General features: G+C 43.6%; 2 protein-coding genes across 8 annotated transcripts in view; one reads left to right on the forward strand and one right to left on the reverse strand.

The window, feature by feature from the left end:
• Nucleotides 1-11,192, reverse strand: part of hgs (hepatocyte growth factor-regulated tyrosine kinase substrate) — a 36,901-nt gene extending 25,709 nt beyond the window's left edge. For all 4 annotated transcript variants that reach the window (XM_068003947.1, XM_068003946.1, XM_068003945.1 and 1 more), the window contains exons 1-3: nt 11,012-11,192; nt 8,437-8,521; nt 1,625-1,700 (exon numbers count right to left, since the gene is read on the reverse strand). In XM_068003947.1, coding sequence (XP_067860048.1) covers nt 1,625-1,700; nt 8,437-8,521; nt 11,012-11,048 — 198 coding nt within the window. In that variant the 5' untranslated portion in view covers nt 11,049-11,192. The remainder of the gene's footprint in view (nt 1-1,624; nt 1,701-8,436; nt 8,522-11,011) is intronic.
• Nucleotides 11,193-11,375: 183 nt separating this feature from the next.
• Nucleotides 11,376-20,288, forward strand: arl16 (ADP-ribosylation factor-like 16). Of its 4 annotated transcripts, none has more exons than XM_068003952.1 (5): nt 11,376-11,679; nt 15,413-15,537; nt 18,037-18,153; nt 18,759-18,874; nt 19,655-20,288. In XM_068003952.1, the coding sequence occupies exons 1-5, from the start codon at nt 11,619-11,621 to the stop codon at nt 19,851-19,853; spliced, it is 618 nt and encodes a 205-aa protein (XP_067860053.1). In that variant the 5' UTR covers nt 11,376-11,618; the 3' UTR covers nt 19,854-20,288. The 4 variants fall into 4 exon arrangements, with proteins under 4 accessions (XP_067860053.1, XP_067860056.1, XP_067860054.1 ...); XM_068003953.1 differs by having other exon boundaries at nt 11,377-11,679; nt 15,413-15,471; XM_068003955.1 differs by lacking the exon at nt 18,037-18,153.
• The last annotated feature ends 444 nt before the right edge of the window (nt 20,289-20,732 follow it).

Consider the following 20,732-nt stretch of genomic DNA (forward strand, 5'->3'; position numbering starts at 1 on the left):
AAAATAAATAGCTGTACACCACCTCTAACATGCAAGTTATTGGCCAAAGACAATTAATGCCCAAGCATGCCAGACCCACTTGGCTTCAAAGCACATAAGCAGTGTGCCTTTGTCCCAGCTTAGAAACAGTCCAGTTTTAAAATGGGAAAAACAAGTTTGCAAATGTTTCTGAAGGCACTTGTAAAACATTACACAGCATCAGATCATCAGGTTACCTGCAGGATAAAGGCAACACACAGCTCTTCTCTCCCTGCTGTGTGGCTACTGTACATTTGTAGGAGGTAAATGTATTTCAAGTTATACCCGTCGATCTCTATTCCCTGTGGACACTCACTCACAAAACATGGCCCTTAGCCATCAGAGTGGCACAGATAGTCCACTGCAACTCCAAGTCATGAACCCACCGAAGACTCCTTCAACAGTCCACTGCTTTCGTCACATCTACTGTCCAGTCCCATCTGTCAGGTTAACCTCCTCACCACATCCCAAGTCTTATTCCATAGCCCTGTGTTTCTCAATGCACCGTGGACCCTGTATGCTTACAAATGACTATCTGGTCACAACACTCTCACCACGATGCACTTCATTAGCCAAGATAGTAACCAGACAATTGGAAAATACTAAAACTTGGCATAATCCTGGATTACATAATATAAACAGCCCTGCTCACAATGAAGAGACTGCAGTGTTCCGAATTGAATCCAGTATAACTCTATGGTCATACTTTGATAGAGGTGCTCAAAATCATGAAAAGTTTTGATAGAGTAAATAAGGAGAAACTGTTTCCTGTGGCAGGTGGGTTGATAACCAGAGGACACAGATTTAAGGTGATCGGCAAAAGAGCCAGAAGCGACATGAGGAAACATTTTTTTTTTAAAGCAGCGAGTGGTTATGATCTGGAATGCCTGAAAGGGTGATGGAAGCAGATTCAACAGTAACTTTCAAAAGGGAATTGGATAAATACTTGAAAGGAAAAAATTTACAGGGCTATGGGACTAATTGGATAGCTCTTCCGAAGAGCCAGCAAAGGCATGATGGGCCGAATGGCCTCTTCCTGTGCTGTACACCTACTATGACACTGCTCACAAATAGTAACAGTATTAACCGATTATAATGAATAGACTGGTCTCCAGTTAACAGCTCTCCTGTTTATTCCACGTTCAGTGTCAAGCTGCATCCAGGAGTTGCACATCTCAGCTCCTGCCAAGTGAATGCCACTGATCCACTTCATATTCCAATTCCTTTTTCCAGAGGCACCATTTCTCACTCTTTACCGATCTGTTTGCTCCAACGTAGTCTAACCTGGCGTGTGCAGAGGGGGCAGAAATGGCAGGTTCCATTGCAGCTGTGTTATTCCTTGCTCTGTTTTTTTCCCCCATCTGGTACAGTAGGTCAGCACAACACAGCATGCGTACAAGTCACCGTATTCCAACAGTGCACGTTAATGTCTTAAAAATCGCAACAGTTGGACGACAACAATATAACTCAATCCTTTACTCGCTCAGCGCAGGAGCAGGCTATTACAAATTTCATTTGGCTCCCAAACCCACTGTTTTTCTGTTTAAAATTTACCCTGGCAACAACTGTGTAAAATAAGATCTGAATTATAACAAGAAAAGCTCACCTCTAGAGTGTACAGAACCACATGTGGGTTTTTATCATTCAGCTTCTTCTTCATGGCGGCAACTGCATATTTAGCCCTATATATTAAAAAACCTTCAGTTAAAACAGCATCGCAAACTGAAAATGCTCTTTTGACGAGCTTAGAACAGCCACAACCATCTGAGTGACTCAAGAAGCAGGAAGAGTCAGGTTTTGCCTGACTAACTTGATTGAATTTTTTTGAGGTAACAAGGAGGGTCGATGAGAGTACCGTATTTGATGCAGTCTACACGGATTTTAGCAAGACTTTTGAAAAGTCCCACATGGCAGACTGGTCAAAAAAGTAAAAGCCCATGGGATCCAAGGGAAAGTGGCAAATTGAATCCAAAATTGCCTCAGTGGCAGGAAGCAAAGGGTAATAGTCGACGGGTGTTTTTGCGACTGCAAGGCCATTTCCAGTGGGGTTCGCAGGGCTCAGTGCTGGGTCCCTTGCTTTTTATGGTATATATCAATGATTTGGACTTGAATGGCGGCGGGGGGGGGGGGGGGAGCTTGATCAAGAAGTTTACAGATGATACAAAAATTGGCCATGCGGTTGATAGTGAGGAGGAAAGCTGTAGACTGCAGGAAGATATCAATGGACTGGTCAGGTGGGCAGAAAAGTGGCAAATGGAATTTAATCCAGAGAAGTGTGCGGTAATGCATTTGGGGAGGGCAAACAAGGCGAGGGAGTACACAATAAATGGGAGGATACTGAGAGGTGTAGAGGAACAAAGGGACCTTGGAGTGCATGTCCACAGATCCCTGAAGGTAGCAGGACAGGTAGATAAGGTGGTTAAAAAGGCATACGGGGTACTTTCCTTTATTAGCCGAGGCATAGAATATAAGCCATGACGAAGCCACAAGCCTCCGAAAGCTTGTGATTTTAAAATAAAACAGCTGGACTATAACCTGGTGTTGTAAGATTCCTTACATAGAATATAAGAGCAGGGAGGTTATGCTAGAACTGTACAAAACATTGGCTAGGCCACAGCTTGAGTACTGCATACAGTTCTGGTCACCACATTACAGGAAAGATGTGATTGCACTAGAGAGGGTGCAGAGGAGATTTACGAGGATGTTGCCAGGGATGGAGAATTTTAGCTATGAGAAAAGACTGGATAGGCTGAGGTTGTTTTCTTTGGAACAAAGGAGGCTGAGAGGAGATTTAATTGAGGTATATAAAATTATGACGGGACTAGAGAGAGTGTGGATAGGGAGGACCCATTTCCCTTAGCAGAGGGGTCAGTGACCAGGGGGCATAGATTTAAAGTAATTGGTAGAAAGACTAGAGGGGAGCTGAGGAGAAAATTTTTCACCCAGAGGGTGGTGGGGGTCTGGAACTCGCTACCTGAAAAGGTGGTAGAGGCAGAAACCCTCAACTCATTTAAAAAGTACTTGGCTAGGCACTAGAAATGCCATAACCTACAGGCTATGGACCAAGTGAGCCTAGAGGAGTATAGAAAATACAGGGATGACGTAAAAAAGGAAATAAGGAAAGCAAAGAGAGGGCATGAAAAAATATTAGCCAGTAAGATTAAAGAAAACCCAAAGATGTCTTATCAGTACATTAAGAACAAGAGGATAGCTAACGAAAAGGTGGGACCTATCAGGGATGATAAGGGTAACTTGTGTGTAGAAGCAGAGGATGTGGGTAGGGTTTTAAATGAATATTTTGTCTCCGTATTCACAAAGGAAAGGGATGATCCAGACTTAGTAGTTTAAGAGGAGAGGTGTGAAATATTGGATAAGGTAAACATAACGAGAGGGGAAGTACTAGAGGGACTGGAATCCTTGGAAGTTGATAAGTCACCAGGGTCCGATGGATTGTTTCCTAGGCTATTGAAGGAAGCCAGGGAGGAAATAGCGGATGCTCTGAGAATCATTTTCCAATCCTCACTAGATACAGGGGAGGTACCGGAGGAATGGAAGACTGCAAACATAGTACCATTGTTTAAAAAAGGGTACGAGAGAAAGGCCGAACAATTATAGGCCTGTCAGTCTTACCTCAGTAGTGGGCAAACTATTAGAATTAATACTGAGAGAAAGGATAAACTGTCACTTGGAAAGGCATGGTTTAATCAGGGATAGTCAGCATGGATTTGCTCAGGGAAGGTCATGCCGTACAAATCTGATTGAATTCTTTGAGGAAGTGACAAGGAGGATTGATGAGGATAGTGCAGCGGATGTTGTTTACATGGATTTTAGTAAGGCATTTGACAAGGTCCCACATGGCAGACTGGTCAGAAAGGTAAATGCTCATGGGATACAGGGAAATGTGGCGAATTGGATCCAAAATTGGTTCAATTTTGAAACCAAACAGAGGATGTGGGTAGGTTTTTAAATTAATATTTTGTCTCCGTATTCACAAAGGAAAGGAATGATCAGGACGTAGTAGTTAAAGAGGAGAGGTGTGAAATATTGGATAGGGTAAACATAATGAGAGACGAAGTACTAGAGGGACTGGAATCCTTGGAAGTTGATAAGTCACCCGGGCCGGATGGATTGTTTCCCAGGCTTTGAAGGAAGCCAGGGAGGAAACAAAGGGTAAAAGTCAACGGATGTCTTTGTGAATGTGAAATCCGTTTCCAGTGGTGTGCCACAGGGCTCAGTGTTGGGTCCCTTGCTGTTTGTGGTATATATTAATGATTTGGACTTGAATGTAGGGGGCATGATTGGCAAATTTGCAGACGATACAAAAATTGGCCGTGAAGAGGATAGCTGTAGACTCCAAGAAGATATCAATGGGTTGGTGGAGTGGGCGGAAAAGTGGCAAAAGGAGTTCAACCAGGTGAAGTGTGAGGTAATGCACTTAGGGAGGGCAAACAGTAAAAGGGAATACACAATAAACGGGAATATATTGAGAGGGGTAGAGGAAGTGAGAGACCTTGGAGTGCATGTGCACAGGTCCCTGAAGGTGGCAGTACAGGTAGATAAGGTTGTGAAGAAGGCATACGGAATGCTCTTCGTTATTAACCGAGGTACTGAATACAAAAGCAGGGATGTAATGATGGAACTGTATAAAACGCTGGTAAGGCCACAGCTGGAGTATTGTGCGCAGTTCTGGTCACCACATTACAGGAAGGACGTAATTGCTCTGGAGAGAGTGCAGAGAAGATTTACAAGAATGTTGCCAGGGTTTGAAAATTGCAGCTACGAAGAGAGATTGGATAGGCTGGGGTTATTTTCCTTGGAGCAGAGGAGGCTGAGGGGTGACTTGAATGAGGTGTACAAAATTATGAGGGGCTCAGATAGAGTAGACAGGAAGTACCTGTTTCCCCTAGCGGAAAGTTCAAGAACTATGATTCAAAAGGATGCTCCTCTACTCGTCAGTCCCTGGAAGGGGGAATGGGCAGGTGATCTACACCCACCTCACAAAGAGACCCCCCACCCCCACGGGCCGCTGAGAGGCACAAGAAAGCAGCATCGCAGTGACTTGGGCTGATTTTACTTCACATCCTTGGGGTAGTGTATCAGTGCTCCTACCCAACAGCATGGCTGAGTTCAGCTCCTCAATACGTGGGGGAAATGGTGTTCAGGAGCAGAGCCCTGGAAGTGGTGGCACAGTGAGCACATGCACCAACAGCACCCCCTCAATCCTCAGTAAACAGAATGCTAACATTAACTGTAAGACAACACAGAACATAATTCATAAAAACTACAATAAAAACTCAACAGCCAGATAACCCAAGAGAACCCTTTTTGTGGTAAATTCTTAAGCATCCCTCATTTCCTTTGCCCTTCTACTGACGGCCGTGCCTTCAGCCATCTAGGCCCTAAGTTCTGGAATTCCCTCCCTGCGCTCTCTCTCCAAGCTTTTGGTCACCTGTCCTCATCTCTCCTTATGTGTCAAATTTTGTCTGATAATCGCACCTGTGAGGCGCCTCGGGACGTTTTACTATATTAAAAAGGTGCTGTACAAATGCAAGTTGTTGTTGTCTTGGATCAACGCTCCCCCCCCAACCTTCACATGCACACACTGGGAAAAAATATCACACCACAGAATGTTGCTGTTCCACGCTCCTCTCTCCAGGCTGTTTCGCAGGCAGCTCCCATCAGTCAAACAAAGACAGTGTTTTAATTTTGGAAGTGTGGCCATGACTAATGGGTGCAGACCATGTGACTGACAGCATGCCGCTTCTACATTCCAGACACAACATTTTCTTAAGATCAAGCAGATCGTATCATTGTCCCGATGTTTTATATAATCCAGTATTTTAAAAGTTGGGGGGTGGGGGGAGAAAGAGAAGAAGGCAGTAGTTTTATATCACAGAAACTCCAATTTAAGCTAATTTCACTTTAACCTGACACCATTTAAAAATTCTCACTTCCCACACAGTTGATTTATTGGAGGCAGTTTTCAAACTAACCTCTTCAGCCTTGAGAATGGACATCTCAGAGTGGACCTTATAGAGGCTCCTAATGAGACAGAGGAAAAACCCACAGCAATACTTTGATATGCCAGAGCTTCAGGACAAGAGGGTTCAGGTTCAGAGTTGCATAAGAACAGGAGTAGGCCACTGAGCCCATCAATCCCACTTCACCATTTTGTTAGCCATGGCAGTTCTATTATTTTAATCTCCATTCTTCACATACCTTAATATTCTTACTTCCCAAGTGAGTATTTACTGCCCTTTTAAATACCTCAATTGATTCCGAATCTATAACCCCTGGGACAATGCTCCTCATTTTCAAACCCTTTGTGAATACATTTATTCTGGATTAACTTTTAAATGGTGTAGGTTGAATTTTAAGATTATATCCTATTGTTCTTCTCCCACTGGAGGGAAAAAGTCTCAATTATTTCAATAAACGCCTCATTTCCAGTTTACCCGGTTTCTCACCATAGCCAAGTCCCTTCATCCCATGTATCATTGTTGGACTCTCTCCAAGATCAGTACATAGCAGAGGAATGGGACTATTTGGTAGCTCTTCAGGAAAGCCAGCATGGGCATGATGGGATGAATGGCTTCCTTCTGTGTCGTATGATTCTATATCTTTCCTAAGGCAGGGCAGCCAAAATTGAACACAATCCTCCAAATGAGGTCAGATCAGCACTGTGTATAACTTCAGTGATGTGGAGATGCCGGTGATGGACTGGGGTTGACAATTGTAAACAATTTTACAACACCAAGTTATAGTCCAATGATTTTATTTGAAATTTACAAGCTTTCGAAGGATTCCTCCTTCCTCAGGTAAATGTATGTAAATTTACCTGAGGAAGGAGGAAGCCTCCGAAAGCTTGTAAATTTCAAATAAAATCATTGGACTATAACTTGGTGTTGTAAAATTGTTTATAACTTCAGTAGCACTTCCTTGCTTTTATATCTTTACAATGAAGCCTAGAATCCCATTAACCTTTTTGATCATTTTTGGCAACTGCTCAAACAAACTTGCATTTGTACAGCACCTTATCACATTGCTGAGAAACATCCCAAAGCACTTCAAGTACAATGAATTGCAGTCATTTGTTATGTAAGCAATGTGGCAGTCATTTTGTGCACAGCAAGGTTGCAGAAACAGAGATGAATGACCAGTTAATATATTTTTGATAGCGCTGGTTGAGGACTGCCTGTCAATCAGAGAATGCCGCTTTTATCCCAGTTCTCCTGTCTGCTACCTCCCAACCAGTTTCCTATCCAGGAGGCTCCCTCCAATTTCAAACTAGTAAAGAAATATTTGCATTTATATAGTGCCTTTTACAACCTCAGGACGTCCCAAAGCGCTTTACAGCCAATGAAGTGCTTTTGTAGTGTAGTCACTGTTGTAATGTAGTATTGTCCTCTACAAAACCTAATCAAATGTCACCTTAAAATGCTTTGATCCTCCTCTATCTATCACCTCAGTCTAACTCCATTACACAAAATCACGCCAGCATCCCTAATCGACACTTTTTTCCAAGGAATAATTGATTCTAGCAATATTCTCACTGCCGACACCACTGTAGGGTACTTGTCTTGTCTTTTTAGATAATGCTGTTACATTTGCTACCTTCCAATTCTCTGACAGTTGTTAAGGGTAAGTTTAGGACAGATGTCAAGAAGTAGGGCTTTACACAGAGGGTAACCAAAGCAAGTGTCAGGAATGGGGTAGAGGCCCATTTGACGCCACAATGGGAAGACTGTGAGATTTGCCTTCTGGAAGAACGAAATCAAATGGGCCAAAGGGGCTCCTTCATCGGAATCTATCTTGTGAAGTCTGAACCTCTGGCTTCTGAAGCTCCAACCTCCCGACCCCAGTAACAGCCTGCCACTAGCTGGTGGAGTACAAGTCACAAGGAAGAATTTCACGTGACCTCCCAAGTAAGCAAGCAGCCTCAGGATACATTGGAGGCCTGTTTCAAAACACACAAAAGTAAGAGGATCAAAGTTTCAAGCAATGGAGATAGCTCAATCAAAGCAACATATCAGGGAGCTTCAGCAACTTTATAAATTATTATTCTGTGAAATGAATCTTCCAAAGGTTATAACACAATTCCTACAGGCACTGGAAATACAAGATACATGCTACAATACCAGTTAAATCTTGATAGCTGCTAATGACAAAAGGCATTCAGAGACCCGAGACCCACTACCCCGCACCCCCCCCCTCCCAAGGTGTGAGAGACCATCAGTTAAGGGGGCTTTCTCTTCTTTTAGGGCAGCCCTGTGGGAGATATAAACAAATATTAATCCTCTGGCTACACTATAACTACGCAACCACATCGTACCCGCTATCTGAGCCAAAATATTGAGTTTTTTTTTATAAAAGCATACAACACAGAGTCCGTCTCCGCCTCTCTTCCCAAACACTTACTGGGCATCTCCTTGCCGAATCAGGTCACAGATTTGCAGGATGGACTCCCAATCAGTTTCTAGAAGTAACTGGCTGGTTGCTTTGTCTGTTTAGGGAGAGGAAGAACAAAAATGCAAAGCATTAACCTCACCCTGATATAACAAGCATCATAGGTCAAAGTTCCAGGATCAGAGATAAATGGGCAAAAGGGCAGTGCAAGGAAAGATTCTTTTAAATAAAAAACTAAATAAATTCACATTCATAAATATCATTTCATTATGGTATTTTAATTATTTACACTAAAAAATCATTTTTAAAATCATGATTCTTTAAAGCTTTTATGTTAAAACTTAAATTATAAGTTTTCATTTTGCAATTAAAATGTTAATTAGTCAAAGCCTGTAAAATTCATCTAATTTGTCAAGTGAAGACAGAATTTATTCAATTCCCTGGTTAATATTGCTTAGATGAGCCTCATCAGGTTTGTCTGTTGTTACCGGTCTCAGTTACTGCCACGATAGCCAGCCTGACAGTGACTAACAGTCTCTGATTAAAGGGAAAGGCAGCAGCAGAATAACTTTCACTCTGGGTTGGAAGCACAGCAGAGGTGCTAGAATCCTTTAAAACAAGGGATCACATGGAGCAGACACAAGGTACACAGCCTCCTTACACAAAGCCACAAAACCATATCAGACTATGGACAGAATACTGTCAATGGTAAGTACACAGAGATGGGTTTCTGAATATACTGTCCCTAATTCTTTTCTCATATAGGGATATTCAAGATGTAGAGGGCAGGATGGTTTCTAGGCTACCAGGAAAACAAATGCACAATATAAATGACCTGAAACCAGGGCAGATTAACACATCGTTCTATGGGGTCCATACACAGGGGCTCCAGCTAAATATGGAACCCCCGCCAGGGACAGTTTCATTTAAGCATGGTAAATTGTGATATGATTTACTTTATTATTAATAGTGTGTAAATATTCTATAGTCCTATTTCTTCATGCATTTCACATTTGTGCTTTAACAGATTGGGGGGGGGGGGGGGGGGGTTGCATTGTGCACAAGGGTCCTGAATGTTCCTGGTGCCCAGGGCCTCCAGAATTCTTAATCCAGATCTGCACTGAAATACATCGTTTATATAGGACATCACTGTGACAAAGATGACAGATGGCTCACCTTCCATTAAACAAAAACAAAACGGGAATTACTTTTTAACAAAGAGGTCCATTAGAGTGGGAAAGTGGAAGCAGAGACAATCAAAGGGGATTATTTTCACTTGTCTGTCAGCTTGCATATATAGCTTCAGATAGCAATCCAACTACAACCACACAGTACATCCCCCCCCTTCCACATTCCTGTTACATGAACCATGCAGATAGTCACTCGCTCCCCTCCCGAAAATCAGTTTTTCCCCCTTTATAAGAACAGAAGCAGGAGTAGGCCATAGGCCTAGTGAGCCTGCTCCGCCATTCAGTAAGATCATGGCTGATCTTCAACCTAAACTCCACTTTCCTGCCAGATCCCCATCCTCCTTGATTCCCCTAGAGTCCAAAAGTCTATCTATCTATCCTCAGCCTTGAATATATTCAATGACTCAGCATCCACAGCCCTTTGGGGTAGAGAATTCCAAAGACTCACAACCCTCTCAGTGAAGAAATTCCTCCTCATCTCAGGCTTAAATGTCCAACCCCTTATCCTGAGGCTATGCCCCTTGTTCTAGACTTGCCAGCCAGGGGATACAACCTCTCAGCATCTACCCTGTCAATCCCTCTCAGAATCTTATATGTTTCAATGAGATTATGGGCAAGGACTGAGAAAATCAATTATATTTTAGATTCTGATGAAGAGTCTACACCCAAAATGTAAATTTGTCTGTTCTCGCCACAGATGCTGCTGACCAGAGTGATTCCAGCATTTTCTGATTTGGTTTCAGATTTCGAGCATTATTTAAGTTTCTATTATCCGAATCGACTGCAAAACTGTCCTACCCCACAGATAGTGGGACAGCACTCGTTTTCGCGGTAACATTTAAACCCTGTGATCTAGTTGACTCTAAAATATACAGACACAGCCCCACAAGGTTGAACGGGATGCTCTCAATCGTGATCGAGATTTCACTCTCAACATTTCCCTCTAACTCACAGCTGTGATTAGAAACATGGGAGCGTGGAGACGGGGTGAAAACACGAAGCGATTATAATAATTCGATATAAATATTTAAAAATCACATTATTTTCACATTGATTTCCTTCCCCACTCACCACCCCACCCACACCGGGCTCCCCTCCGGAACTGACCAGTCCGACAGGTGAACATCTGGCGTCTGCCCGGCCGGACACAGCTGGATTCCGTCCCGTCAAGCGAGGCTCAATCGCCCGCTCCCTTTAGGGCGGGGACTGGAGGCCGTTGCCAGGCGGCTAGGCCCTGTCTTGGAGGGGCCTCCAGTTCCAGTCAAGCGCTGTAGCCGGGACTGCGCTTTCCCTCATCATCCTCCTCCTCCTCTCCCGAAATGGCGGCCGGTTACCGGGCACCGCTCCCATGAAGGAAAGGCCCGAAACAAAAGGAAGGGAACCGCCCGCCTACTCACCGAGGAGCCGCTCGAACGGGCCGCTGCCTTTCCCCATGCTCCTTGCCGGCTGCTGCTCTTTGTGTGTGTGTGGTGTGTGTGTTTATTTATTATATTTTTTCCGCCTCCTTTCCTCGCTGCGATCACAGTAACTCCGGCGCCTCCTCCTTCTCTTCGATCTGTCCAGCTCCTCCGCCGCTCAAGCGGCGCCGCTTTATGACGTCACAAGACGTCGAGCGCACAGCTAACCATCAGTTAAAAAAAAATATTAATTATTACCTGGGGTGGAGACGGCGCCGCTTGTGGATCGACAATTTTATATATATATATATAAAATTTGTTATTTAATTCCAGCGGCAGGGAAGGGCGCGGCTTTATGACGTCAGATCGAGCAGCCGTTGTTGTGGCGCAGTCAAGGCGAGGGCCCCGTCTCTTGTTGCTAGGCAACCGCCTGAGCAGCTGCGGTCGTTTCACCGCCTCTCGGTATCGATGTCAACACCGGTTCAACTCTTATTTATTTGCATTGGAAGAATTGACGAGCGGGACGGACACCTTCCACTAGCGTTTGTTATTCATCCTTCCTAATCCTGGGGCTCAGTCAGCCAGCCTCACCCCCGAGGCCCTCTCCATGTGTCTGCTGCTGGGAGCAACTGGTGTGGGCAAAACTTTGCTGCTCAAGAGATTGTACAATATCCTTTCTGTAAATAGCACGGAGGCTGTATGATTTCAAATACCGTGCACATTGTGCGTGACCACACAATCCCTGTGTGTGCATTTAAATACCATTCAATCGGAGTGTGATTCCTATAATTTTTAAATACCTTGAAAATTGTGATTTTAAATACCATTCAAACTGTAATTTTAAATACCATTCAATCTGATTTTAGACACCACACAAACTATGGTTTTTAAATACTTTGCAAATTATGTAATTTTAAACTGTTTATATATATTAACAGTTAGAATATATATTCTCTATTATTGGAAAGGGCACTGCCTTTATTTTAAAGTGGTTATTCAGCACTATAATTTATGTAATTTATTTACATCACTGCATTGTAAAAATGTCATAGTGATGAAAGTAACATATTACTCTTCGCGATAAAAGTTTTCTGCACTTATTCAGATTGTAAACTTATTAAAATTGCACAGTTTTAAAAATTGTAGTACCTCTATTGCAGCCCTGGCTGGCATTGGCTAACTCAACACAGACTAGAGGTTGAACCAGGGACCTCTCTGGTCTGCCTGGCTCAGCTATTTACTGGATAAATCTGCTGGGCTATAGGGGCCACTCACAAGGACCTGATCCATAAATATGACCCAAAGCAGTCAGACAAACTGTGCTGAATTATTTAGGAGAATCAGTTCTAGATTGATTGCTGGGATGAGAGGGTTGTCCTATGAGGAGAGATTGAGTAGAATGGGCCTATATTCTCCGGAGTTTAGAAGAATGAGAGGTGATCTCATTGAAACGTATAAAATTCTTAGAGGGCTTGACAGGGTAGTTGCAGAAAGGCTGTTTTCCCTGGCTGGATAGTCTAGAACTAAGGGGCATAGTCTCAGGATAAGGGGTGGCCGATTTGGGACTGAGATGAGGAGGAATTTTTTCACGCAGAGGGTGGTGAATCTTTGGAATTCTCCAGCCCAGAGGGTTGTGGATGCTGAGTCGTTGAGTATATTCAAGGCTGAGATCGATAGATTTTTGGACACTAAGGGAATCAAGGGATATGGGGATCGAGCGGGAAAGTGGAGTTGAGGTCGAAGATCAGCGATGATCTTATTGAATGGCGGAGCAGGCTCGAGGGGCCTGTAGATAGTAGAAATGAAGGTTTTTTTTTTCCAGGTTGCTTTCATATGTCTTAGTAGTTGTTTCATGGTGCAGCATTGGTGGAGGGCTGGGTGGACATCACCTGCCAGGGTGGGGTGGTAGATGGCATAGAGAGCTAAATAATAGGACTGTACTGGCCAGAGGCTGTAGAGGACAATAAAAAACAGGATCAGTTGGAACAAGAGTCAATAAAATGTTAAAAATGGTGCAAGTAACACCAGTTTTAAACAAAGGAGAAATCATTTTCAAGCTTTGAATATTCAAAAACATCACAGATGTGAAAAGGACTCTGACCACTCTAAAGTAAAAATACTCAATTGGAGGATGGCCAATTTCAGTGGGATGAGAACAGATCTGGCCCGGATAAATTGGAATCAAAGATTGTCAGGCAAAACTGTAATTGAACAGTGGGTGGCCTTTAAGGAGGAGATGGTTCGGGTACAGTCTAGGCACATTTCCACGAGGCTGAAAGGTAGGGCAACTAAAGCCAGAGCTCCCTGGATGACAAAAGAGATAGTGAGTAAGATGAAATGGAAAAAAGGGGCATATGACAGATGTCAGGTTGATAACACAAGTGAGAACCAGGCAGAATATAGAAAGTTCAGAGGGGAAGTGAAAAAGGAAATAAGAGGGGCAAAGAGAGAGTATGAGAATAGACTGGTGGCCAACATAAAAGGGAATCCAAAAGTCTTCTACAGGCATGTAAACAGTAAATGAGTAGTAAGAGGAGGGGTGGGGCCAATTAGGGACCATAAAGGAGATCTTCTCATGGAGGCAGAGGGGATGGCTGAGATACTAAATGAGTACTTTGCATCTGTCTGTACCAAGGAAGAAGATGACGCCACAGTCTCAGTAAAGGAAGATATAGTTGAGATACTGGATGGGCTAAAAATTGATAAAGAAGAGGTACTTGAAAGGCTAGCTGTACTTAAAGTAGACAAGTCACCCGGTCCGGATGGGATGCATCCTAGGTTGCTGAGGGAAGTAAGGTTGGAAATTGCGGAGGTACTGGCCATAATCTTGCAAACATCTGTGGACACGGGGGTGGTGCCAGAAGACTGGAGAATTGCAAATGTTACACACTTGATCAAAAAAGGGTGTAAGGATAAACCCAGCAACTATAGGCCTATAGTTTAACCTCAGTGGTGGGGAAACTTTTAGAAATGATAATCCAGGACAGAATTAACAGTCACTTGGATGAGGGTGGATTAATTAGGGAAAGCCAGCACGGATTTGTTAAAGGCAAATCATGTTTAACTAACCCGATAGAGTTTTTTGATGAGGTAACAGAGAGGGTAGATGAGGGCAATGCAGTTGATGTAGTGGATATCGACTTTCAAAAGGCGTTTGATAAAGTGCCGCACAGTAGACTTATCATCAAGATTGCGGCCCTTGAAATAAAGGGGGCAGTAGCATCATGGATACAGAATTGGCGAAGGGACAGGAAACAGAGAGCAGTGGTGAACAGTTGTTTTTTTGGACTGGAGGGAAATGTACAGTGGGAACACCCCAGGGGTCAGTGCTGGGACTTGATATATATTAATGACTTGGACTTGGGTGTACAGGGCACATTTTCAAAATTTGCAGATGACACAAAACTTGGAAGGGTGGTAAACAGTGAGGAGGATAGTGATAGACTTCAAGAGGATATAGACAGGCTGGTAGCATGGGTGGACATGTGGCAGATGAAATTTAACACAGAAAAATGCGAAGTGATACATTTTGGTAGGAAGAACGAGGAGAGGCAATATAAACTAGAGAGCACAATTCTAAAAGGGGTACAGGACTAGAGAGATCTGGGAATATATGTGCACAAATCGTTCAAGGTGGCAGGACAGGTTGAGAAAATGGTTAAAAGAGCATACGGGATCCTGACTTTATAAATAGAGACATAGATTACAAAAGTATGGCAGTCATGATGAACCTTTATAAAACACTGGTTCAGCCACAACTGGAGTATTGTGTCCAGTTCTTGGCACTGCACTTTCGGAAAGATGTGAAGGCCTTAGAGAGGGTGCAGAAGAGATTTACTAGAATGATTCCAGGGATGAGGGACTTTAGTTACGTGGATACACTGGAGAAGCTGGGGTTGTTCTCCTTGGAACAGAGACGGTTGCGAGGAGATTTGATAGAGGTATTCAAAATCATGGAGGGCCTAGACAGAGTAGATAGAGAGAAACTGTCCCCATTGGCAGAAGGGTCAAGGACCAGAGGACATAGATTTAAGGTGATTGGCAAAAGAATCAAAGATGACATGAGGAAAAACCTTTTTACACAGCGAGTGGTTGGGATCTGGAATGCGCTGCCCGAGGGGGTGGTGGAGGCAGATTCAATCGTGGCCTTCAAAAGGGAACTGGATAAGTACTTGAAAGGAAAAAAATTTGCAGGGCTATGGGGATAGGGCAGGGGAGTGGAACCAGCTGGATTGCTCTTGCATAGAGCCGGCGCGGACTCGATGGGCCGAATGGCCTCCTTCCGTGCTGTAACCTTTCTATGATTTCTATCAGTATCTGCAGAATGTGATGTGTGAATTTATGGTTATCTCATTTTAAATAGAGATATTTTGGACTTCTGGATCCTTGACAGATATGCACAGATAAGTTTGAAAGAAAGCCTTGATGAACTAGGAGAGCCCCCGCCTACACTCCCAACGGTATACTCAGACTGGCTGAATGTGTTCAGTAGCAGACTTGCATCAAAGCTTTACATATTACTAATGGTAATCCTTATAACATCCAAAGCAAGGGTTTGGATGGTGGATTGGATTAACGCACACCGCCCTTTCACCTCTAGGTTCAGAACAATCCCAATCTGGCACAGTATTGCCAACAGTTGTGATTTATGGAATTTTTTTTTTTACACATACCTCTACTGCATGGGGAAATTTAAATGTAGCATTCAATGTTTAAATTTCCCACATGAAGTACAAGCGTTAACCTACAGATCGCAAGACTCATGAGTAAATCATAAGTGTTGGCAATACTGTTGATTGGGACAAAAGTCTTTGCTGTCTACTGCCTGTAAGGGTCTTGCATGAAATAAGTTTCTAACAGATGAGTCTCCAGTACAAAATTGGCTATGATTTCGAAGAAATATATAGCACCTTTCATGTGGCAGAACAGGCTCGAGGGGCTGAATGGCCTACTCCTGTTCCCATGTTTCTCAGGATGTCCCAAAGCATTTCACAGCCAATTAAGTACTTTTGAAATGCTGTCCTGTTGTAATGTTGGGAAACACTGTAGCCAATTTGTGCAGAAACAGCAATGAGATAAATGGCCACATAATCTGCTTTAGTAATGTTGGTTGAGGGATAAATGGTCCCCTGCTCTCGGTTTAAAGTCTCATCTGAAAGATGGCACCTCCGACAGTGCAGCGCCAGTCTAGATTATGTGTGCAAGTGTCTGGAGTGGAGCTTGTGACTCAGAAGTGAGAGTGCTGCCACTGAACCAAGGCTCACACTTTGCAGTCTCGCTCAGAGAAGCCGCATGGGGAATGGCAGCTCACGTCGGTGCAGTAAGTGGTGCTGTGTTCAGTTTAGGGTTAGATCCATCGTTAGGGCAGACACTTGGGAGTGTTTGATACTGACAATGGGTGTAAAAATATTCTGTTCCCAATACAAACATCCCTTTGCAACATTGACCTCTAAAGCAAAACTTGAATAAGTTGATATCAGGCAGTGCTGACCAAGATCTGGTCTAACAGGCTTGCTTTTTTGGCTCTTACCTGTACACTAAAAAGGTCATTTAGAGGCCACGATTCGACTCAGTACTTTAACTGGTACGTTGGCTGGAAAACTGAAGGCCGAGTCCGTCAGCCCTTTATCTTGTTCTCAGTTTTGTAAAGCAGGGAGCCCACAGTTACTACTCAGTCACACCTCAGCCATTTTTAGTTCTGTATGTTTTCTTTTTAAATATAAAAGTCATTTTACTGTAGAGTAAAAAGAAAGAACTTGGATTTGTACACAGCCTATTGACTCAAAGCGCACTTCACAACCATTGGATTACTTCCAAAGTGCAATCATTGGTGTTATGTAGGCCGGGGCGGCGGCCAATTTGTGAACATCAAGGTCCAAGCAGCAACTGCACGAATCAGATTTTGGTGGTGTTGGGTGAGAAAGGATTGTTGGCTAAGACTCCCTGCTTTTCTCAAGAGGCAAACAGGGCTTTGGTTTAACATCTCATCCCAAAGACAGCACCTCCAAAAATGCAGCACTCTCTCATCAAGTGTTACATCAGCCTAGCTTATGTGCTGAAGTCAATAGTGGGGTTTGAACCCACAACCTCCTGATTTTAAGTGCTACCAATTGAGTCAAGCTGACACTAGTGTCGTGGCCAAAGCCCTGTTTGCCTCTTAAGAAAAGCCTGAGTTTAAGTATTGTTCTTTTTCCTCTAGGGATGTATATCTTTCATCTGTGTAAAGGAAAATTCTCTTTAGTCCCAGTTTATTGATTTTTTTAATGAATTGACATGAGATGCTTTTCTCGCTAGGGTTGCTACATCATATTAAAAAAAAGTTATTTCATCATGTGAAATAATAGGTGGCTCAGGCTGTAAAATTCTTACTCACGGAAGGTGATGCATCCCCAGCCGATGCCTGTGGTTCACTCCAATATGGCCTCACAGCAACATTATGGCGTCATCAAGGTCGTTTTAGCTGAGTGCCGGTGTCCTTCATGCCATCTGCCTGATCTCGACTCCTAACGGTGTGGGAAGAGATGATGTGGCCAGCTCAGGCATGCTCAATACAATTAACGTATGCACATTCTGTATTTTTTATTATTGGGGAAACCTAGGTCAAAGGGCCAAAGACCATAGTACAAGGCACCAGCAATGTTGAATAGAGCAGAATAAAGGACAAGGTAAATCAGGAAGAGGTGACACTATACTTGGGTTTTAAAAGCTTGGGAATAAGTTGCAGGAGGGAGGACTGGAAGTCAAGGAGTTGTACAGTTCTGAGGCTCCGGGAAAGATTGAGTTACAGTAAGAAGCTGCAACGAGTCTGAGAATGTAAGTGACACAATGAGAATAATGCAACTTTATTAAATACCGGCATAGACCAGTTGGGCCGAATGGCCTGTTTCTGTGCTGTAAATTCTATGTAACTTTTATTGTGAAGTTAATTATTAGCACTTCCAACTATATCTTAGAACAAAATCTCACCATGTTCAGTAGGTGTTTGACATTGATTTTTTAAAAAAAACTATCTGCTCTGCCTGCAGGTAGGAACTAATTTAACTGATATCGCTGTTAATAAAAGGAAGATTACCATTCGAGAGCTAGGAGGCTGCATGGGGCCTATCTGGCCAAGTTACTATGGAGAATGTGAGGCCGTGATCGTGAGTATTGGCAGATTTGAACTCCCCCAGCTAGTTGACTGTCAACATACAGAAAACACAACAAAACTGGCCGGGTAGACAAAGTGGACCAAAGGTCTATTGTTGCCTGGAAATTGTTACTGTGCTTTTATATTTTGTTTAGCAACTTCAGTGCTAGCAGGTGCAGGACAGAAAAAGAAAATCTCTTGCATTCAGTTAATTAACTAGTTTAATTTTAACATGGATTCTGACAGTGACATTTATTTCTTTAATGTCCATAACATGGCACTTTTTTTTTGTAGGGGATGGGATATTAGTTTCCTCCTGCATGGCCTCCCTACAGCACACACAATACTCTGCCTGAGGGCAGGCAGGAAACTTGCTGCCAGGCCAGTGTCAATAACTACTTTATAACCAGAGCTTCAGCAGTGCACATGAGCTGGGTGCCCTCCACTTTTCCCTAGAGGAAACACGTACCCTATACTTGGACGTTTCCCCATGACAGCTCAGCCGAGATCAGGCCTGTCCTAACACCGCGTGAGATAAGATACAGCTCCACAAAGTTCTCGAGTGATGCACTAATTCTAGTTTTACTCTGCCTCTGAAAGCTGAATTTTTCCTCCTAGTTTATGATTGACGCTGCCAATCCCACTCAGATTTCCTCATCCTGTATTCAGCTTCTCTCCGTTCTTGCAGCTGAACAACTGCAGCAAACTTCAGTCCTAATTCTCTTCAACAAAGTGTAAGTACAGGCCCTAGCAGTCTGGTTAACAGTTTATTTCTCCTTCTTCCCTCAAATGGGGTGGTGGGGGGGTGGCTGTGGGGCTGTGTGTTTGTTTTGCAGTTATCTTCCTGGTTGAATACAAGGAAAAAAATGTTTGTTGGAAAGAAAAAATTATGTAGGCTGCATGACGGTGCAGTAGCCCTGGTCCAATGTTTGACTGCTACTGTGATTGTTTCTCCTCTCTGCTAAGGACACTAAATAGAACAGGTTTGATTCCTTTTAAACCCTAATTTCTTGTGGTAGTCCTGGGCACAGTTGCTCCCCATCTGGCTAGTCTCAGTCAGACAAGCTACAAGGTCGGGTGGTTTGGGAAATGGAAATCTCGCAACAGTTCAGTAATGGGTGTTGTCCTGAGGTTTGGGGCTCAGATACATTATTGGGCAGAGTAAAGCAGGCTGTAATCTGCATCTGACTTGTGCAGCACTTGTACCTATAGCTGGTGCAAAAAGTGCCATTAAGCAGGTGCGATGAAGAGGGGTAGGTAGAGGCTCGTGTGGAGCATAAACCAGTTGGGCTGAATGGCCTGTTTCTGTGCTGTATGTTCTGTGTAATTCCATGCAACATCCCTCACAAACATGAAATGGCTAGAGGGTAAGCTATCACATAGCTTCTAGACAGTTGGGATTGAAGGAAGATAAGGTGAGATTAAAGATGAAAGGTAACAGCTTCCTTAGTGAAGATCAACATCTTATTACAATACAAAGGGACAGAAATAATTACAGTATATCTTACTTCCAGTGACCTGCCCTGCCACATGTCCCTTGTGGAAATGAAAAGCCTGTTCAGGATGGATGACATCATTGCCTGTGCCAAGCAGCGCCTCAGCGTGCTGGAGGTTAGTTCACGGGATGGCAGAGGGCTGGAGGACGTCCTGAAGTGGCTTCGCTCACATTGTAAGGGGAAACAACTGCCTCGAAGCAGCTCAGAGACACAATAAACTCCCCACCCTCTCTGCCCGGGTCCATTGAGAACGTATTTACGAGAGCCCAGAGATGGACTGAGGTGGGATATGATGGTTGGAAACCTGCCCACCAGCAGGGGAGCGGTGTGAAGGAGAACATCACCGTCCCTGTAAGGGCAGTGGTAAATTACAGACTGCATTCAAGAGCAGGACATGGTGAGAGGGTCCTGAGCTGAGGACTGAGTGATTCAAACTGACTGTTCTGTGACCTCAACAGAGTCTTGAAGAACGAAAACTGGGGTCGATTTAAAATGTACAATTGCGTCAAAATATTTCCGGCTTACAAACGGCAGAATTGAATCATTGTCCAGTCCAGCTAAATGTGACACAAGATTTGTGTGATCCCAGTTTACAGCTTAGGCACCTAGAGAGCTTTCTTGTACATTCAATAAACCACAGCTACTCCAATAAGGACATTCTATACTTCCTCTTATTAAAATTTGCATTGTAACATTAGTCTATGTCTTCCCATAGCCTCAATCACTGGGAATTATTCCTAAAATTGTATTTTGGTCATAGAGTTTAAGGAACTTTACAGCCACTGGGACATTGTACTGTAGAATAATGATGGACCTCAGCCTTTACCCTGCACCAACTGGGAGTAGCTGCTCTTTCTTTCTCATTTCTTCCCTCCCTCCCATGCACCCTCCCAGCAGCCCTTCCAGACTTCACTTTAATTAGGAAACTATAAAACAGATGGGGCCGCTATGGGCAACAAGTGTTGTAACACGGATGAATAAGGTACTGTGAACTGATGGGACACAGGTTTGTATTAGCAATCCCCTACTCAGTTTCTGATCTGAGCTATACCATCAGAGCAAGATCTCCGTCCTCCCCCTCAGTAGCAACACAGGA

This window comes from Heptranchias perlo, chromosome 23 (assembly GCF_035084215.1).
Source record: "Heptranchias perlo isolate sHepPer1 chromosome 23, sHepPer1.hap1, whole genome shotgun sequence".
Classification (NCBI taxonomy): Eukaryota; Metazoa; Chordata; class Chondrichthyes; order Hexanchiformes; family Hexanchidae; genus Heptranchias; species Heptranchias perlo.

Bases quoted from the DNA above. Each gene is read 5' to 3' on its own strand.
- arl16 (XM_068003952.1), top strand. From the start codon at position 11,619: ATGTGTCTGCTGCTGGGAGCAACTGGTGTGGGCAAAACTTTGCTGCTC. The intron at 11,680-15,412 runs ATATCCTTTCTG...ACAGATATGCAC, and splicing joins GCTGCTCAAGAGATTGTACA to AGATAAGTTTGAAAGAAAGC. The intron at 18,154-18,758 runs GTGAGTATTGGC...TTTTCCTCCTAG, and splicing joins GAGAATGTGAGGCCGTGATC to TTTATGATTGACGCTGCCAA.